This window comes from Staurois parvus, unplaced genomic scaffold (assembly GCF_062004578.1).
Source record: "Staurois parvus isolate SC_StPar_1 unplaced genomic scaffold, SC_StPar_1.0 ptg000491l, whole genome shotgun sequence".
Lineage (NCBI taxonomy): Eukaryota > Metazoa > Chordata > Amphibia > Anura > Ranidae > Staurois > Staurois parvus.
Genome location: NW_028318287.1, coordinates 1,852,501 through 1,867,500, shown reverse-complemented (window position 1 = coordinate 1,867,500; position 15,000 = coordinate 1,852,501). Strand labels below are relative to the sequence as shown.

General features: G+C 42.5%; 1 protein-coding gene across 1 annotated transcript in view; it reads right to left on the bottom strand.

Annotated features, from left to right (window-relative positions):
- PATJ (PATJ crumbs cell polarity complex component) overlaps nucleotides 1-15,000 on the bottom strand; it is a 266,651-nt gene that overhangs the window by 111,175 nt on the left and 140,476 nt on the right. Inside the window, exons 23-25 of the mRNA XM_089689690.1 lie at nucleotides 4,240-4,311; nucleotides 3,962-4,139; nucleotides 2,800-2,910 (exon numbers count right to left, since the gene is read on the bottom strand). Of these exons, the coding sequence (XP_089545816.1) occupies nucleotides 2,800-2,910; nucleotides 3,962-4,139; nucleotides 4,240-4,311 (361 nt within the window). The remainder of the gene's footprint in view (nucleotides 1-2,799; nucleotides 2,911-3,961; nucleotides 4,140-4,239; nucleotides 4,312-15,000) is intronic.

The following is a 15,000-nucleotide window of genomic DNA, read 5'->3' as shown; positions in this document are numbered from 1 at the left end:
GTCTTGCAGTATTACACTATATACATTTTTTTCTCTGTAGCAATCATCTTCCTATGGAGAGTGATCTTAGAATTGGCCTCCAACCTCCAGGACCATCAAACTATGGTTTGGAGGTCTGAGGCATATATATCTTTACCTGTGTTGTGGGATTCCAACCTAAACCTGGCGATTGGAGGCTGAGTTGATGGGGTCTAGGATTCCTGAGCCCATATTTAAGGCATTTTTTTGAGTGCGGTATTTGATCTTAGCACTGGTCAAGGGTCTTGGAATAAGGACTTTTTATTTCATTTTACTCACCATATTCTATATTTTTTTGGAGTGGGACTATTTAATTATTATATTTTTTTTGTATGAATTTTTTTTTGTATTATTTACTATATATTCTTTTGTGTTTATTTGCACTGTTTTAATGTTTTTGTTGCCATTCCTCTCCTGTATTTCAGTACAGGACATTACAAGAGACTGAAATCAATTCAGTTGCATTCAGATATTTATACTAGTTGTATTTTAACTATATTCATTTTTATTTAATGCGTATTTGCATTGACGGATGCCATTTAATATTTGCCCGAGGCAATAAAATATTATCTAAATACAAGAGTCGAGTATTCTTTCTTGAGTCTTGGTAATCTTTGTATATTTCTTTCAGATCAGTGACGTAATCCTCTGTGAAGCAGCTATCCATAATAAAGACCAGACACTGCTGCTCTCTCCCCTTGTGCAGTGTTACTGGTCTGGTCTCCTCCCCCTCCTGTAGTTTTCTACAGGCAGCCTGCAGTGGGTGGAGCCTCCCACAGCTGTGTGCAGGCTATGCACAACATAGTAGGTGTCATTGATATTTTTTTTTTAATAAATGTGATATAAGGCTACGTTTCCACTTAGTGTTTTTACTGCGCTTGCAGGGCCTTTTAAACATGCGATTTAAAAACCGCACCAAAAATGCACCGGGGGTGCAGTTTTGCAGCATTTTCCATTGATTTCAATGGGGAGGTGAGTTTTTGTGTTTTTTTACTGCACCAAAAATGCAGGAAGCCCACAACGGATCAGTGTAATAAGAGTTCCATTTTGTGCAAAAGCAGAGGAAAAATTGACCAGTGTGAAAGCAGACTGAATCCACTTTGTGTGCATTCAGTGAAAAAAGGGGGTAATTTCCTGAAACTGGAGCACTCAGAAGCTGATTGGCTACCAAGCACAGCTGCACTAGATTCTAATGACAGCTTGTTCAGTTAAAAGATATGTTCACCTTTGGAACATACGCCATCAGTTTTTAGGGTGTACCATGTTTCAGCATCTGCAGCTTCTAACCCCCCACTCTGATCCCCTCTCTCTGACAGCGGGCTGGGTATATTCTCCCTGCACCTGCTGTCACAATTTGAAAGCAGGCCCACTGTGCAGGGCTCCACCCACACATTCCTTTACAATCCTGTGAATGAATGCCTGCAAGTACCATCAGCCATTGCGGCTGACAGCTTGTTATTCTCCGTGAACTAAGAGGGTGCTGGTGAGCATTTTCGTAGTCCATTGATCTTCCTGCTCTCAAGTAACTGCCTGCCTGTATGAGCTACAGGCAGGCAGCTATGTTGAGAGTCTGCAGGAGCCTGAGATTGCACCCATGATTTGCTGATCAAAGATGCTCTGCCAGGAAATTAGAAAAAAAAAAAAATAATAAATGCACATTTTTTAATTTTTTCAGGAAAAAAAAAACCTTTTTTTTCAGAACTTGAACCTATTCTTTAAGCCAGGGGTCTCCAAATTGCGGCCCGAGGGCCGGATATGGCCCTTTGCTACCCTTTATCTGGCCCTTGGGGCACTATTCCTCCCACTGAGACTAACAATAGGGCAGCACTTCTTCCATTGAAACCAATTATGGTGTACGATTATTCCCACTAGAACCAATGATGGTGTACTATTATTTCCACTAGAACCAAGGATGTTGTATTATTCTTCCCACTAATACCAATGACGGGGCACTACTCCTCCTACTGACCGTTAACCCTGCAGCCATGTTTATTCTCATGGATGCTGGGGCCAGGACATTTTCTATCCTCACTGGTCCTAATCCAGCCCTCCTAAAGTCGGAAGGACCATATACTGGCCCTTTGCTTGAAAAGTTTGGAGACCTCTTGTCATGTTTCACATGACTGTCATATGCCTTTAAGTGTTCTTGTATTTTGTCTCTGCTCCTCCCTTTCCTCTGGTTTAGTTCTGCTGTATAGATAGCACTCCCCCTTTCCCAGAAATGCATTTCAGCTTCTAGCCTCATGTCATGAAGCATATCACAGTATGATCTTTTGACCTATTCGATGTTCATTGTTGTAAGATTCTCTCAGTTTATGGAATAAACTTCACAAAATCTATAAGGTGTCACCTGATCGAATCACTGCCTGTGTTATTCAACTAAGATTGGAGTCATCGCCATCTCATCACAACTGTAAGCTGCAGAGATCACACTTTCAATGCTTAGATTGGAGAGACAGAACACCCCTGCTTTAAGCATTGACAATAAAACCTGGAAGCTTTCTATGCACAGCTGCGTCAGATTTTGCACGCTCCAGTTATAGTAAATAAGCCCCAGAGTGTATTTAAAACCTTTATGGCCGTTGAGGAATATATTCAAAAGTAAATTTGTTTTGCCTGCAGTTCAGCTTTAAGCTGTTCCAAAACCATAACTACAAAAACCTTCTGTTACGCAATCCATTTTTTTTACAATTAAATTAGATGTTTATTGTTCATTCTTGTCCAAAAATCCTTATGAGAGCATAATCTGTCCAACCATGTTGTAACTTAGCCTTCACCTACCCGCGGAGCTGGAGACAAACTTTGAATGACGAAAACAACTGGATTTCCTGCATTTTTGATGGCAACCACAGCTTCATCATGAGTGGCGTCCTTCAGATCAACTCCAGAAACCTGCAAATGATATCCAGATTTTTAAGACAAAAGGGGGCTTTGAAATGTCAAGACAATTCCAAGAGACATTTAGGAGATAAAGTGAAGCAGACAAAGATGGCAAATGTACAAATCTTCAAAATTTTTTTTTTTTTTTCTTTTAAGTAACTTGACAAGTTAGCATGGATACATTTCTGGCATGTCAATACGGAGTAAAAGTTTGAAGAAAAAAAAAAAAACCCTCCACCTTTTATCAACAAAAACCCATTCTTGAGCTCCAGTCCACTGACTGCCTTGGCCATCATGATGCTGTCAGTCTGCTGCATTGGAGGACACATTTCCTCAGTCTCACCACCCCCAATGAACAGACTGCAACACCAACTTTGCAGCAAGTCTCAAAAGAAACGTTGCAAGCAGGGGTTGATCTGCGGCAAACATTTAGTCCTGGTTCACACCAATGCGATGCGTTAAACGCAGCAAATCCTGTGCGTGTCCTGCACCCCATTGCAATCACACACATCCGTGTGATCTGCTGCGGGTTTCAATGTTAATGACACCCCGAAACAGATTGAAAAAAACGTGCAATTGCCAGAAATTGGATGTGAACACCCATGCAATGCGATTCAAGTGTGGAAAAAGGGTCCAGAAACATTTTGCTGTGGACAGAATGCGATTTGAGCCATAAAAATCACACCGCACAGGACATAGTTTGTGATGTGCACTGGAATGCGGTGCGATTTCTGTGCGAATCACATGCGGTGTCCCGCAACGCACAAGTGTGAACCTGGTCTAAAGGACACTGCTAAGAAAGGCACCAGCAGAAAGATGAAAAAGAATTGCGTCCTTTCTTAGATGTCACCCCTGTTCAGGAGCTAGATGGTGACTATGGATGATGCCTGAATAAAGATGGTGCCTTCTTTCTGGTGGAAAAAAGCAAAGAGGTAACAAATATTTAAAAATGCTACACCCAAAAATTACTCAGCACTCATGCACTTGTGAAAAGATACTGTATATGCTAGGTCTCATTTATTTTGTTCCAGTTTTTACAGCCCCAAGTATGTGTTGTACTTGCCTCTAGAATTTTATCTCCGGTTTTTAAAGCTTTGGTCCTCCCAGCAGGGCTTTCCTCCAAGACTTGCTTTATGAAAATACCTTTTAACTCTTCTCCGTTCTTCAAGCGTTTAATGATGTTTTGCCCGCCGACAATGCTAATTCCCAAGGAAACTTGAGGTTCTCTCCATATCTCAACACTAGAAGAGAACCAGAAAGTAGCGGAAAGGTGGTGTATAGCATTGTGAGGGTCTGGAGGGATCACAGAGCAATATGTGCCAATAAGTAGGTATTACTTACACACGTGGGGCCCCCCAGTGGCTAAAGGTTGGGGTTTCCTCTCCTTCACCTTCTTCCCGCTCAGGTAATTCACTAAAAAAAAAAAAATATAAAGATTTTAAGGTATGTTAACCAAATACAAATGAAATTCTAATTCTTTAGACTATAGATCTCTGTCCCTTTAAAACAGGAAATAAATATAAATCTAACAACCATATAGTGTAATGTAAAATGTCTGGGAAAGCTATACAAGAAAAAAAAAAATGGCGATCTTCTACTGTTAATCATAGAAAGCTTTGATGAGCCTGTAAAAAATTAAACATGCAGATATGCATCACTGAAGACTATGGACACTAACAATCTTTTACAGAGAGGCTACCACTGATCTGACTGTTCCCATCTGAAACAGGACGTTTAGAAATGTGTTTAGTGCCTTGAGATCCAAGATAGACCTCACATTCCCGTTTGGTATTGGTCCTGCGAACTGGTCAAGTGTCTTACAATAATGAGCCCATAACTTCTGCTCTGAGAAATGCAAGGCAAAAGCCTGATAACTCTGCGGAGAACCTAAAAAGTCCCAAAGAGGTGAATTTAACCTATCAGGTTTCTGCCAGAGTGAACCACCAGAGACTGCCCTAGCATCTTCTGGCCCAAGATACTTCTCAAACACCGCAGCCTCAGAATCTGGAGGGGAAAGCTTACTGCACCTGATATTCCCAGTGTAAGGGATTTCTGGCAAGAAGAATCGCGATCGGAAATGCGCATGCGAATTCCCGCAGAATTGCCGGTTGTGCGCATGCACGCAGGAAGGCGCAATCGTACACACGCACGGTGAAGATTGGCGTCAGACGGCCTATTTAAGGAGTGCCTCTGCTCATCTTCAGTGCTGACTAGTCTTCAGCTCCCCCGTGTTCTGCTTGTTCCTGTGTGATTCCTTTGTTGCTGACCCGGCTTGTTCCTCACCTGACTCTGATTGCTCTCCTGATACTGGTTTCTGACTTTGGCTCTGCTCCTGACTTTGGCTTTTCCTTCTGATTCTGTACCATGTTGCCCGACTGTTGATGACCCTGGCTATTCCATGACACTGCTCCTGTCTCATCCTCACTACCTGCCTTGCTCTAGTGCACGCCTGGCAATCTGCAAAACCTGCTCTGCCTACTACTACTGTGCCAAAATCAGAGGATCATCAGCCTTCTAAGGTCCTCATCTGCAAGAGCTGCAAACAACTACTGGCACGCTTGTTCCTCTGGGTCCTAGACTCCCTCTGTTCCAACTCCAGCGGGGTCAGGGCTAGTGACACAAGTGAGGCCGACCTCGTCATTTCAGTCTCCCATCAGGTACGTGACACCCAGACAGTCTCCCATCCAAGTACTAACCAGGCCTGACCCTGCTTAGCCTCCAAGCTCAAACAAGATCAGGTGAATTCAGGGTGAGCCGCTGCAGTCCATTGCAGCTGGCAATGCCCCCACCAGGAACAACTGCTATCCCAGACAAACGCAGTGGCCCAGATACACCTGACACCACTGGTCTATCGGACAATGAGGACACTGCCAGATTCCCCCCTCCTGAAACCTGAGGGCGGTGCACCTGCCTCCCGATCGCCTCCCCTTTCTTGGACCAATTAAATTGTAGAATAGGTAAAATAATGTAGCAACTACATTTGCCAAATCTTGTTATGCAGTCCCATCTGGATACAGGTCCATAGCCATGTTGGTCTACAGCTATGCATCCATGAAGGTATGTAAGCATGCAGATATGCAGGTACCAAAAGGTATGCAGTTTATTCAAGTATGCAGTTACCAAATTATGCATGTATACAGCTACACAAAAATGCCTGTATGCAGTTACCCAAGTATTCATGTATGCAGTTACACAATTATGCGTGTATACAGTGTATTCAAGTATGCAGTTCTACAGTTATACAGGTATGCATGCAATAATGTAATAATATGTTGCACCTGCTCCCCTCCACTTTCTAGAAGTGTATTGTTTCATCAAAGAACTGCCAAAATTAACTGCACTTGGCCTCATACTAGTTTCAAAGGACTAGCCAAGCACATACGCATCATATGCAGCCTTTATGCCGCTTCAGTGCAGCCAAAATATAAGCTTCTGCAGATCAAATGCTAGCTACTCTGAAGACATGACTCCTTTAACCTCCCTAGCGGTCTGATTATGTCCATATTTCTGTGCTCAAAGAGGGAAATTTTTTTGCATGGAAATATGTTGTTTTTTTTATTGTAGGCCTGTAATTCTTAGGAATAACTCACTGAAATCTGTCCGAACAAGAGTCTAGTAAACATTCCGGGTATGTTAAAATTTGAAACACAAAATCATAAATTATAACATAATAAATAAAAAAAAAATAAAATAAATTTTATTCAATATAATCAAACCAAAAACACTGAAATTTGAAATAGAGCGCCAAGTTCGCACATCACTGAGCAAAGTTGCAAAATCGTTTTCAGTGTCTGATGACCAATTTCCCCCACGAATCATCACTCAATTCTGCAAGTGGTTCTGATTTACGATCACTGTTCTCTAGCCGGTCTAAAACCGCTTTTGACGTAAAAGGGACACTTTTTGGACGCCATGGACATTTGTCAGTTTCCAGGCAGAAAGAACAGTAAAAACACAGGCAGGGCGCCGGACAAAGCACTCGGAACAAAATGTATGTGAAATGGTTTGATACAGGAATGTTATACTATGTGATTTTAGTGTATTGAGTGAACGTCACTTTTAAAATTTTTGAATTTCCCGCCGGTTCCGTTCCCCGTACGTCCCGTATGTACCGAAACTCACAGGGAACGGAACCCGGAAGACGGATGCCGGCATCAGCCGGAGGAGATGGCCGGGGACACTGCAGGGGGGACATCGCGGGAGCGAAGGACAAGGCAACTGCAGGAGGGATCCCGGAGCAACGCTGCAGTGTATTCCCGAGTGTAGCTCGGGGTTACCGCTTTTGGTACTGAAAGTTAACCCCGAGCTACACTCAGGTATACCGCCAGGGGGGTTAGGTGCACTGGTACCCGTGCAGGGGTATATCAAAAAACTGTTGTACAGGTCCCCTGGGATTATGCAGACCAATCCAGTGTATAATTGCGTCCTGTCTGGTCGTGCAGTTCCCCCACAGGTAGTACTCACACCTCATTATCCATCCATAGACTGCTCCATGTATCTGCTCTCTCACAGGAACCTCATGGATCAGTCAGCCCACTTGTGATCTCTTTTTTTCACAAAGAAACACTGCAAACGTAACCTTACCATTCCCACCACAGGTCTCAATCATAACAGGAGTCCAACCTTCACCCATCACGGCAGACTCTGTCATAAAAGACTTTCAAGGACTCGGAATGCCTTACATCTGGGGTCTACTTCCTTGGACCTGTATAGCACCCAGCTGGAAGGCAACTTGGTCAGAACAAACACTGCGCAGGGTTCCATTACGCAGAGTCCAGCGCCATAAAGCTGCATTGCAGGTAAAACCCCATGGATCCTTCTCCTTACCCAGCAAGGATTGGGTACCATTCATTTTGGCTAACAGCTTTTCGAATGGATCCAACTGAAGTCCTTGATTAACATTGAAACCATTCTGGACCTCCAAGTATGCTCCAAGAGCACATGAAACACATCAGTGACCATCCACCAAAAAAACTGAAGTACTTATTGCTTAGAAGGGGCTATATGGGGGGGGGGGGGGGAAAGAAGAGACACGGCTCCCTGTTTGATTGACCTGCCAGTGTCCATTCACCTATAGTTGGAGCATAACCCACATAGTCATGATTATAGCCTGCTCTGTGTCACGTGATGTACAACAAAGAAATGCGGTGATCAGATGTTCTTTGCAAAGTGAAGCGTTACCTCATTTACCAAGCTCTGCAGAGTGCACAGTCTATTTGCCTTTAGTAAATCAACCCCCCTCTTTCTCCACATTAAATCATGATAAAAAAGGTGATTTCATTGGAATTATTATTATACAGTATTTATAAAGCGCTTTATAAATACTGTATAATAATATAAAGCGCTGTACATTACAAAGGGGGACAGAACATGTGACAGAACAATAACAATGCAATACATGGGATCGAGGGCCCTGCTCCTTGGAGCTTACAATCTAGGAGGGAGGGGATGGTGGCACAGGAGGAGATAGCTGTGGGGGATGGAGTGGTAGGAAGAGTGGAGGAGGTCGGCAAGTTAGCAGGCTTCCCTGAAGAGGTGGGTTTTCAGGGTGCGCCTAAAAGGAGAGGAAAGTAGGTGATAATCTGATGGGTTGGGGCAGGGAGTTCCAGAGGATGGGTGACACCCTGGAGAAGTCCTGGAGGCGAGCATGGGAGGAGGAGACCAGGGAACTAGAGGGAAGGAGGTCTTGTGAGGAGCGGAGTGTGCGTGTTGGGTGGTACTTGGATATTAGGTCAGTGATGTAGTTCGGGGCAGTATGGTGGACAGCTTTGTACGTCAGTGTTAGGATTTTCAATTTGATCCGTTGCGCAATCGGAAGCCAGTGGAGGGATTGGTAGAGGGGGGTGGCAAAAACGGAACGGTTGGTAAGGTGGATGAGTCTGGCAGCCGTATTCAGGATGGACTGAAGCGGGGATAGCCAGCGGCGAGGCAGGCCAGTGAGGAGGGAGTTGCAGTAGTCGAGTCGTGATATGAAGGAGTGGATGAGCCGTTTAGTGGTTTCGGGGTTACATTTTCATGTAGACTATAACGTATGGGGTAGTGCTTCAATCAGTGCAGTATTAAAACTCTGTAGAGGCCCCTAGGCAGTCAAACCCTTAGGGCCCCCTCTTGCAGGTACCGTATCTTGGGCCTGTGCTCTAGTGGGATAACTTTGAACCAAGTAGTGCACATGTTGGCCGCTAGATGGAGATGACCATCGCTACGCTACATTACACGTACGTAGGTTGCACCAAAATAGTTTATAAACTGACAGCTGTAAGAAGACAAGCTTCAAAGGGATAAACTGTAATGTGAACCTGATGTCTACGGTTTATGTACTTTAAGTAGTTATTAGTACAGAATCTTTAATGTAAAGTTTTCACCTCTAGGCCATTGCCTGTTCGGTAATCTGACAAGGGCTTCAATCTCAGATCCTCTCCGTTACATTACAAACCAATAAAACTGCAGAGATATTTTGGCATTTAGAGACTGCCAGCCCTGCAGCCATAAAGTATGATTAACCCTTCCTGTCCAGGCCAATCTTCAGCGCTTGTCGCACTTTGTATGACAATTGTGCGGTCATGCAACACTGTACTCATATGCATTTTTTGAGACAGATAAAACTTTATTTTGGTGGTATTAATTCACCGCTGGGAATTTTTTTCTGCTATATAAACGAAAAAGTCCAAAAATTTTGAAAAAAAAGTGTTTCTTATAAAATTTTGCAAATAAATAATCTTTCTTCATAAATCTTGGCCAAAATGTATTTTTTAGTAAAAAAAATAACCCAAATTAGTTTATAACCAAAAATTATAATTTTTTAAAAAAAAATGTTTTACATTTTTATATTATTTTTTTTTTTAACATACTGTCACCCTAGCAGTATAGTGTCACTGTACTACTTGTGGAGGGTGAGGATTTTTTTTTATACATGGATTGCCTTTACACCCATAAAGGCTGTAAAAACACCCATAAAGGCTGTAAAAACAATCTCTTCTCTCTGGCTGCATTCCTAAAGCCATTGAGAACTAATGTGTGAGCTGTGATTGGTCACAGCTTTTCACATGGTACAAGGCTGTTGTGAATAGCCTTGTACCATGTGACCTCTGTGATCATTCACAGATTTCACCCGTAGTAAGCAATTATGTCAGAAGTGACATTTTGCGTACTAGTGTTGGCCAAAATGTATTTTTTTAGTAAAAAAAATAACCCAAATTAGTTTAACACTAAAAATTATAATTTAAAAAAAAAAAATTTTTACATTTTTATATTATTTTTTTTTTTTAACATACTGTCACCCTAGCAGTACAGTGTCACTGTACTACTTGTGGAGGGTGAGGATTTTTTTTTTACATGGATTGCTTTTACACCCATAAAGGCTGTAAAAACAATCTCTTCTCTCTGGCTGCATTGGCCAATCAGTGATCACATGATCGGGACCTCACACAGAGGTCCCGTACAGCGATCGGTGTTCTGCTGTGTCCTCTGGACACAGCGGGCAACGAAACGTGGTGCCGCACGCTCCCAGTGAGCACGCACAATCCAAAATGGCGGGTGCCATTTATGAACGGCAACCCGCCCCTGCACTGCCACCGTCTGGCCGTTTATATACAGAGGCCGTACTGCAAGTGGTTAAAAGACAAAACTTTTTTTTTAGTTTTAGACAGAGTGGATATGGGTTAGAACAGTGTTTCTCAACCTTTTTTCAGTCAAGGCACCCTTTAAAAATTATGGACAGTCCTGAGGCACCCCATTCTAAAATGTGAAAAACTATTCTAATAGTTTTATATAACGCAGAAACATCCACACACGTAGGAAACCCAACATTAGAGGGGATTTATTCTTCCAAAGCAAATACACTTTTGCACACCGGTACTGACTAGTATTCCAGTATTTCTCTTCTCCCTCATTTTTCCCCCATCACTGAGCTAATGTGACCCCAGCACTGATGGAGAGGTGCGGGGGAGGGTCAAAATAGGATGCTGTGCAGGCAGCTGGCAACCAATGACATCATCAGTTGATAAGGATGTCAGAACGCCGTCGGCTGGAAGGTCATAATGGTGAACAATGAAAACCTGTGGCTTTGTGTAAATAAAAGGCAGGATTGTTGCACACTCTGGCTTGTATATACGTTTTGGGCAATTTTAGACATTTTGCCAAGGCACCCCTAAAGAAACCTCAAGGCACCCTGGTTGAGAAAGGATGGGTTAGAACACCAATTAGGATTACGGTCTGTGTCCCTATTAGAGAGCCACCTTCTCCATTTCTCCTGTTTACCATTATCATTGAAAGTAAACAAAAATACCAATTTATGGGTTTTCCCCAGAGAAGTAATAAAAGAGAAATCTTCCAATGGGGACAGTAGTTCTGGTGCCCCGGGAGGGGGGGGGGGGCAGAGAATTCCATTCATTAGCAGGGATTTCCTGCCACTGCCTGTTTGGGACACAAAGGTGTATTTTCCCACAGATAGTAAAAAAAAAAATTGCCATAAGAGAAATATTGGTGTGAGCATTGCTGACGACTTCTGTAAATGCTAGTTGCCTGTAATGCGGATGCTCGTGCTTCAATACTTCACTGACTCTTCTGATATGTTGAGTTGGTTAGAAGCCACTGAAGCCACAAAGAAAACAGAACTGCCACAATGGTAGGTTAAAGCGATTGTAAAGGTTCTTTTTTTTTTTTTTTACAAACATATTCTATTTACCTCCTTTGTGAAATGGTTTTGCGCAGAACAGCCCTGATCCTGCCCTTCTGAGGTCCCCCATTTGGTGCTCCTGGCTCCTCCTGCCTTCGAGTACTTATGCAGTCTCGATCCCCAGCTGCCCTGTGCTGGACACACAAGGTGCGGTTTAGCCCCCCGGCTCCTTGTTACTGGATTTGAATGACAGTAGCAGGAGCCACTCCTGGAGGTGGAAGACAGCAGCACTGCTCTCACGCACAGCGCTGGACAAAGATCGGGCTCAGGGAAATATTTAGGGGGAGCGGGGGAGCTGCACCTAAAGGGTTTTTTAACCTTAATACAGAGAATGCATTAAGGTAGAAAAAAAAGTTGCCTTTCCAACCACTTTAACTGGCTCCCTCTCCAATTGGCCCAAGTAAGCAAGCGTTTTTAATTAGATTAAATTAGATTGTAAGCTTTTTGACTCAGGGACTGATTTGAATGATTCAGTGCACATTGTGAAGGACTGCAGAAAAAGTGTCAGCGTTAAATAAAATAAGTAGAATACATAATCACATGGATTATTGATATAAAAGTATACCGAGGGATATTTATATGGTTAAATAGCTAATATTAAATGTGAATAATTCATAATTACCAGTTGAAGCCACCAGGTGGCTCCCAAGAAGAAGTGTAGCAGACAAAGTAGAGCTGTACTGTCAAACTGCTAGCGAGATGACACTCCTGGTTAGTTTGGAGAAACACAGTACAAAGCAACGGAAAAAACTGGATTGTCTGTATACACCATAACTATGCTCACACAAAGGCTACAAGGGAAAAAAAAAACAAAAACAAAAAAAACACCTTACGTAGGATTAGATTTGTATCTGTGGGCAATAGAAACATTTCTCTTTACCGAAATATAAAATCAGCCCATATGTCTACTTAATTCATTCAAATAAAAAAGGAGAAAAAAAAAAAAAGTTCAGAGCTGCCTTCCTGATTAAAACATATAACAAAATAAAATAAAATTCCACCCCCGAGGACACGAGCCCATAAACCTTGATTGGCAAAAGACGTTAATGGAACCTCAGAATATTCTTTTTGAAGTCCAATTTATCATTCCATTACCGAGACAGAGGCAGCGAGCTCATTATATCGTCATAAAATTATATGCCTTCTGAAATGATGGTAACGAAAACACAATAATGTTTTATGTTCTATCCTTCCAAAAGCCAAATAGATCACATTTTGCAACCTTGCCGCTACGCTGTCTTTCCGAGCCCTCCAATGGAACGGTGGCAGAAAAATCAGAGCGCTTGTCTGCAGATAAAAAAAAAAAAACCACGAAACCTCTAGTTCCCATCTTTTTCACTTTTAATTGAAAATACGCCCGGTTCATTTAAGCCCCCCTCCCTCCAAAAGAGTGCAATAAAAATATAAAAGCCTTAATAAAAGGAAGTGACATTTTAGTCTTGTTTATAGATGTCGTCAATTGGGAGGGACAAAGCTACAGTAGCAAAAAGGAGGGTATTTTAATCAGCAACCTAACAGTTATTTTTCACATATTTCTTCCAGTGAGGGGGGGGGGGGGGATCATATCAAATGTATCCACGAAGGCCCTGTTGCAGGATTAGTATTAGGGTGGCACAGTGGCTTAGTGGTTAGCACTTCCGCCTGGCAGTACTCGGGTCATTGGTTCGTATCCCAGCCATGGCACCGCCTGCCTGGAGTTTGCATGTTCTCCCTGTGCCTGTGTGGGTTTCCCCACACTCCAAAGACATGCTGGTAGGTGAATTGGCTCCTGTCTAAATTGTCCCTAGTATGTGTATGTATGAATGTGGGTTAGGGACCTTAGATTGTACACCCCTTGAGGGTTAGGGACTGATGTGAATGTACAATATATATATGTAAAGCGCTGTGTAAATTGACGGCGCTATACAAGTACCTGAAATAAATAAACCTTTTTGCTGCCAAAGCCATTTTTGCACACGGTTAAAAAAACAATTTTGGGTTTGCAGATTTGTTAAAACCTTCAAACACTTTTCTGCAAGCAGACACTCTGGAGAATAAAATGGTGGTCGTTCCAATTCTTTATGTCACACAAGATTTGTGCAACGATCTATCAAGTGTAACATTTTAGTAAAAAATTCACGAAAGTTAACTTTCAGGAACACATACAGCGGATATATAAAAAGTCTACACACCCCTGTTAAAATGTCAGGTTTCTGTGATGGTAAATGATTTATCTTTTGTCTCATTTTTCAAGAACTTTTCTTATCTTTATTTGACCTATAAACTGTACAACTCAATTGAAAAACAAACTGAAATCTTTTAGGGGGGGAGGGGGTGTAAACATAAAAAAACTAAAATAATGTGGTTGCATAAGTGTGCACACCCTCTTATAACTGGGGATGTCGCTGTGTTCAGAATTAAGCAATCACTTTCACAATCATGTTAAATAGGAGTCAGTACACACCTGCCATCATTTAAAGTGACTCTGATTAAACCCAAATAATGTTCAGCTGTTCTAGTAGGACTTTCCTGACATTTTCTTAGTCGCATCCTACAGCAAAAGCCATGGTCCGCAGAGAGCTTCAAAAACATCAGAGGGATCTCATTGTTAAAAAAGTATCAATCAGGAGAAGGGTACAAAAGAATTTCCAAGGCATTAGATATGCCATGGAACACAGTGAAGGCCGTCATCATCATGTGAAAAAAATATGGCATAACAGTGACATTACCAAGATCTGGACTTCCCTCCAAAATTGGCACTGCTAGGCGTCGCTGATGGACAGCACTGATGGGCTCTGATCATCAGTGCCGATCTGTTCTCTGACAATTGACGGTTATCGTTTTTTTTCACTTTCACCAAAACTATTTCCCATAGGGGCTTCACAGATTGTCATATACACTCCCCGGCCTCTATTACGTACACCTGTTCAATTGCTCGGTAACACAAATTGCTAATCAGCCAATCACATGGCAGCAACTCAATGCATTTAGGCATCTAGACGTGGTGAAGATGACTTGCTGAAATTCAAACAGAGCATCAGAATGGGGAAGAAAGGGGATTTAAGTGACTTTGAATGTGGCATGATTGTTGGTGGCAGACGGGCTGGTCTGAGTATTTCAAAAACTGCTGATCCACTGGAATTTTCATGCACAACCATCTCTAGGGTTTACAGAGAATGGTCCGAAATAGAGAAAGTATCCAGCGAGCGGCCGTTGTGTGGAGCAAAAAATGCCTTGTTGATGTCAGAGGAGAATGGGCAAATGATAGAAGACGATAGAAAGGCAACAGTAACTCAAATAACCACTCGTTACTACCAAGGTATGCAGAATACAATCTCTGAACGCACAACACGTGGAACCTTGTAGCTGATGGGCTACAGCAGCAGAAGACCAAACCGGGTGCCACTCCTGTCAGCTAAGAACAGGAAACAAAGTACAGTTCGCACAGG